This window comes from Trichechus manatus, unplaced genomic scaffold (assembly GCF_000243295.1).
Source record: "Trichechus manatus latirostris isolate Lorelei unplaced genomic scaffold, TriManLat1.0 scaffold00024, whole genome shotgun sequence".
NCBI classification, from domain to species: domain Eukaryota; kingdom Metazoa; phylum Chordata; class Mammalia; order Sirenia; family Trichechidae; genus Trichechus; species Trichechus manatus.
Genome location: NW_004443960.1, coordinates 16,964,148 through 16,969,942, shown reverse-complemented (window position 1 = coordinate 16,969,942; position 5,795 = coordinate 16,964,148). Strand labels below are relative to the sequence as shown.

Sequence of the window (5,795 nt, the reverse complement as noted above, 5' to 3'; positions counted from 1 at the left end):
TGCTGTTGTTGGGTGCCGTCATGTCGTCTTCCGCTCATAGCAACCCCATGTGACAACTGCCCTGTAAGCTTTTCTAGGCTGTAATGTGTATGGCATCAGGTTTGGTTTTCCGGTTTTTAATCTTTATGGGCATTGGAAAGTGGTGAAGGAGGCCTGGGGGGGGTGCAGTGAAATGAAGAGAGTGAAGGGTGATGGTTGAACATCCTCCATCAAAAACGAAGCTGTGCTCCCGGGATGGATACGTGCTTCTCAGCTGTGTCCGGCCCCACCCTGTAATAATAAACCCTGAAGAAACAAAAACAATAACAAGTAATAAATAAAAGGAAGCCGTGCTGTACTTTTTTTTTTTTTTTTTTTTTTTGCCAAATGTTGCCAGATGAGAACATGGGCTCAGCATTGCCAGATCCTCCTGTTTCTTGACAAAGGCAAGAAATCTGGAAGTTTAAAAATGTGAAACATCTTGAGTCTTAAATGTTGGCAGCTGTTTATTTTTTTAAACATAGTGTGAGCCAAACGAAACACATCTGCAGCTGCCACTTTGCAACCTCTGAGCTCATAGGTGAGGTTGTTTCTGTTTGCGTGGGGACTAACTCCCTTGGTGCAGGAGTCTTTCAGTTTGACCGTTCATCCATGCAGCAAATGTTATTGAGTATCTGCCATGTGCCAGTCATTTTTCTAGAGCTGTCATTTAGCATTAGTTTGTTGAAATGACTGAAACCAAAAAGGATAGAGATTGTAGATGGATGGATGGATGGATGAATCTTATTTTTTAGGGATACATACAGAAATATTGTAGATAAGATAATATGATGCCTAGGAGTTACTTCAAAATAATATGGGGACGTATAGCTACAATGAGGGTAAAGGTGAATCAGGATTGGCTGTGAGAAGAGAATCCCATTGTTGACTATCTATATATGCGAGACAGAGATCACAAAGTAAGAGATAAGAAGAAGATCTCATAAAAAGGGAAACTGAAACACAGAGATGTTGAATGCTTTGTCCAATATCACACAGCCAATGTCTTAGTTATCTAGTGCTGCTATACCAGAAATACCACAAGTGGGTAGCTTAACAAACAGAAATTTATTTTCTTACAGTTTAGGAAGTTAGAAGTCTGAATTCAGGGTGTTGGCTCTAGGGGAAGGCTTTCTCTCTCTGTCATCTCGGGAGGAAGGTCCTTATCTCTGAGCATCTGCTCCTGGGCAGCATGTGGCTTGGCATCCCTCTACCCTCATGTCTTTGCTCACTGCCTTGCTTGTTTAATCTCTTTTATATCTCAGAAGAGATGGACTCAAGGCACACCCTCCACTAATCCTGTCTCATTAACATAACACAGACAACCCATTCCCAAATGGGATTATAACCACAGGTGTAGAGGTTAGGATTTACAACACATATTTTGGGGGGACACTTCAGTCTATTAACAGTCAAGAAGTTCCAGAGCCAGGATTCAAATCCAGTTTGGTCTGACTCCAGAACCTGTGAAATTTCTGCTAGATTCTGAAGTCTCCCAACATTTTTTCTTTCATGTGCTTGTTTTGCATATTGGAAGTTGAATTGAGAAAGAGATGAGCTCTATGTCTTTCTTCTTTTGAACATTTTTGCTTCTTGTTAAAGTCACCCTCTCTGTTACACTGGAAAAAAAGGAGATTGGCCATGAGTTGGTCATTGTTGAAGCTGAGTGATGATGGGTATATGAGGTTCCTTATACCCTTCTGGCTTCTTTTGTGTATTTTTGGAAAATTTCCCGTAACAAAAATGCTTGTTTTAACCTTATCATTGAGAGACACGTGCTGAAGGATATACAGGTATAATGGCATCATGTCTGGGACTTGGTTTAAAATATTCAGCTAAAATATTTCAAAGTAGGGTGTATAGAAGAAACATCATTTGGCAAAATGTTGATAATTGTTACAGCTGATTGATGGATTCATGGGAATTCATTATGCTAGTCTATCTAATTTTGTGTATGGTTGAAATTTTCTACAATATATATATTTTTTTGATTTAAAGAAATCGAGGGAGGGGGCGCCTGTTCTCTAGGTACCTTTAGGAACATGGAGGCGTGTATTTGACTGCTTATGTGAATTTTCTACAAGTGTGGTAGTGTTGACATCGAGAGAATGGGAACTCTTTAACAAAGGATGTCCCAGTGCCAAGCGTTGCCATGGTGAAGCTGGAAGCGTGGGCACAGTTGTAGACTACAGGTTAAGAACAGATTTTTCACCAAAATAGTTATTCTGCAGGGTGTTCAGCCTCCCAGGTATCCTACTAGAAGGCAGAATAGCACAGTGGTCAGAGTATTGGGAATCAGGCTCCCTGGGTTCAAATGCCAGCTTACCACCTTCTCGCTGTGTGGCCTTGAACAGGTTATTTAACCCCTCTGAGCCTCAGTTTCCTTATTTATTAAACAGAAGTAATAATACCTCTAAGATTAAATTGGTTAATACTTGTAAAGCACTTCAGACAGTACTTGACATGCATTCACTTAATACTATTGATGCTTTTGTTGTGGTCGTTAAACATTCTAATTGCAGAAAGAACTTTCTGAGATAGATGGAAGAAAATAATTGGCGGCAGAGGCTAAAAGAAGTCAAAGAAAGAGACACCCTGTTTCTTCTGATCCACCCACAGAAGCCCATTTGTGAGCTGCTGGAATCAATCTTCTGCATAGTGGATATAAAGGGAATTAAAAAAAAAAAAAAGGGCAACTTCCTGACCATTTCCTTTCTCTGCAGAATGAAGTGGAGCTGGGGGAGCTGCTTCTGTCACTGAATTATCTCCCAAGCGCTGGCAGACTGAATGTTGATGTTATCCGAGCCAAGCAACTTCTTCAGACAGATGTGAGCCAAGGTTCAGGTACAGTATTCTCTTTCCTCCCTCCCCCAGTTCTTTAACAGGGCATCTGCGTTTATTTGGCACAATCTCTTTTTCTGCATCCTAGATACTATTAATAAGATCCTGTGAGGGTAGGGAGCATCCAGAACTAGGATGCTAGTTCAGGAGGGAAAATAAATGATCAAATGTCTCTTGAGATGAACGGGTAACCCTGTCTGAATTGGGAACTTGACTGAGATCAGGTGTGATAACTACTGAAAATCTCTTGTGTCTATCTATACATATGCAGCCTCAAGCAATTTACTTGTCCTTCCAAATACTATGCCTGCAATAACAGGCACAATGCACCAGGTGGCGATAGTGGGCAGTGATAGTGCATTCTAATCAGCAAGAGAGGTTGGACACACCCAAAGGGTTTTTTCTGAGCTTGCTTCAAGTGTACCATAAATCTTGGTCAAACAGTTGCTATGAAAAGACTTGTATTTAAAGGGTCTAATTTATAGCAAACCCAATTCACACATGAATTTTTAAGAAATGGAATAGATTCCATTCCATTTTTACGTAGCTTCTTCTAATAGCAAAGGACGTTATTACTAAAGCCGCCATGGTTGCTGGGATAGCTTCAGGTCAGTGGTGGAGATACTGTCTTCCGTAAATGCAGTGACTACAATAAATTGTTTTTGCTCTAAGGTGACAGCCGAATTTAGAAGACACCTTACATTTTCAAAAGCCACATTGAAGCCACAGGCTCCGAAGTGGTCAGAGGAGGGAATGGTGTTAAGGCTAGAGAGTTTCAGACTCATGTAGTGGGAGAGGCAGTAAGATAAAACAATTAAGGGTTCTAGAGTCAGACTGCCTGGAACTAAATCACAATTCTAGTGCTTGCAAATAATGTGGCCTTGGGAAAGTTAACGTCTCTAAGCCTCAGTTTCTCCACCTGAAAAATGGAGATAATAACAGTACTTGTCTCACTGGATTGTTTAAACAAATGTTAAATTAGATAATGGACCCGAATCCTTTTGTAAACTATAAAGTGATCTAAGAGTGATAGTTGTATGTTAAATGGGAACCTAATTTGATGTGTAAACATTCACCTAAAACCCAATAAAAAAAAATTTTTTTTTTTTAAAAGAAAATTATAATTTGGCCATTTCTGTTTTCTTGTGAATGGGCTATGAGCTCACTGACATGATGGTGGGTTCTAGGGCATAGAGGCCATGGACAGAAAGCTCTGCCTCCACCAGCCAGATCTTAAGCAAATCACTTTTCATTTTGTGTCCTCAGTTTCCTCATCTGTAAAATGAACACAATGCCTGACACATGGGAGGGGCTCAAAAAATATTGAATGGCTGGAGGGAAAGAGGAAGGGATGAGTAGATAAGCAGTTGGATGGAAAAAAAGGATGGATGGATGGTAGATGAATGAAAGGAGGAGTGAATGCCTGGACTGATGGATGGATGGAAGAATGGAGGGATGAAAGGATGGATGGATAGTTGGACTATCAGATGGATGGATAAAAGAAGGTATAGCTGAAATGATGGTGAAATGATGGTGGATGGGTAAACTGCTAGATGAATTGAATGTTGAATGGATAAATGGATGGATAGAAGAAACGATGGGTGGGAAGTGAAATGAATGAATGGATGGATGGATTAGATTTCTGCATCTCTAATATTCTGATGCTGTGTCCAATTCTCAGACCCCTTTGTGAAAATACAACTGGTACATGGACTCAAGCTTGTGAAAACCAAGAAGACATCCTTCTTAAGAGGCACGATTGATCCTTTCTACAATGAATCCTTCAGCTTCAAAGTTCCACAAGAAGAACTGGAAAATGCTAGCCTAGTGTTTACAGGTAGGTAGCTTTTCAGATTCTGATGTACCCCATGTGAGGCGTGTTCAATTTATTATTCTAGAGACAGAAAGCATTCATAAAGGGTCATGTTTAAGACCTCAAGTCTAATGTTCAACTAGCTGGGTTTGAATCTGCTTACCACGTGTGAACTTGGGCAAGATTCAATAAAATCATCAATATAGAACCATCTAGCATAATTTTTACAAATGTGGGTTCTGGAGCCAGACTACCTGGCCCTGCCACATAGTAACCAAAGCCTCAGGTAGGTTACTTATTAATCCATCTGAGCCTCAGTTTCCTTATCTGTAAAATAGAGCCTGGCACATAATAAGCGCCCACTCTGTGTTAGCTTTTATGATGGTGATAATTCAAGTTGCTTATTGTTGAATGGGGAAACATGACAAAACAGGGTCATCTAACCCAGACAAGAGAATTTTGAAAGACTTCCCAAAGGACATAGTGTTTGAGTAAAGGCTTTGTGTGTCACTGTCTGATAGAATTTAGTTTGTTGATTCCAGGGGTGTATTAGTTAAAGGAGCCCTGGCGGCACAGCGATAAGTGTTTGGCTACTAGCCAGAAGGTTGGCGGTTGAACCCGCCAGCCACTCCACAGGAGAAAGACCTGGTGATCTGCTTGCATAAAGATTACAGCCTAGAAAACCCTATGGGGCAGTTCTACTCTGTCACATGGGGTCTCTGTGAGTCAAAAATGACTTGATGGCACTTGACAACATTAGTTATCTATTGCTGCATAACATTCTTCCTATGGGTAGGAAATCCGGACATAGTTTAGCTGGGTGGTTCTGGCTCAGGGACTCTGACAAGGCTGCTATAATAAAGGTATTGGCCAGGGCTGCAGTCTCATCTAAAGGCTCGACTGAGGAGGATCTTTTCTAAGCTCACTCACGTGATTGTTAGCAGGATTCAGTTCCTCACAGGCTGTGGGACTGAGAGCCACAACTCCTTCCTGGCTGTTGGCCAGTGGCCACCTCGGCTCTTTGCCATATGGGCTTCTCCACAGGGCAGCTTACATCATGGCAGATGACATCAATCAGAGCAAGCAAGTGAGAGAGCAAGAGAGGGAAAGCAGGATGAAGCCA

At 41.2% G+C, this 5,795-nt stretch overlaps 1 protein-coding gene across 2 annotated transcripts in view; it reads left to right on the top strand.

Annotated features, from left to right (window-relative positions):
• The window catches only part of SYT17 (synaptotagmin 17), a 97,260-nt gene that overhangs the window by 62,550 nt on the left and 28,915 nt on the right, over window positions 1–5,795 (top strand). For both annotated transcript variants that reach the window (XM_004373295.2, XM_004373296.1), the window contains exons 6-7: window positions 2,742–2,862; window positions 4,541–4,696. In XM_004373295.2, coding sequence (XP_004373352.1) covers window positions 2,742–2,862; window positions 4,541–4,696 — 277 coding nt within the window. The remainder of the gene's footprint in view (window positions 1–2,741; window positions 2,863–4,540; window positions 4,697–5,795) is intronic.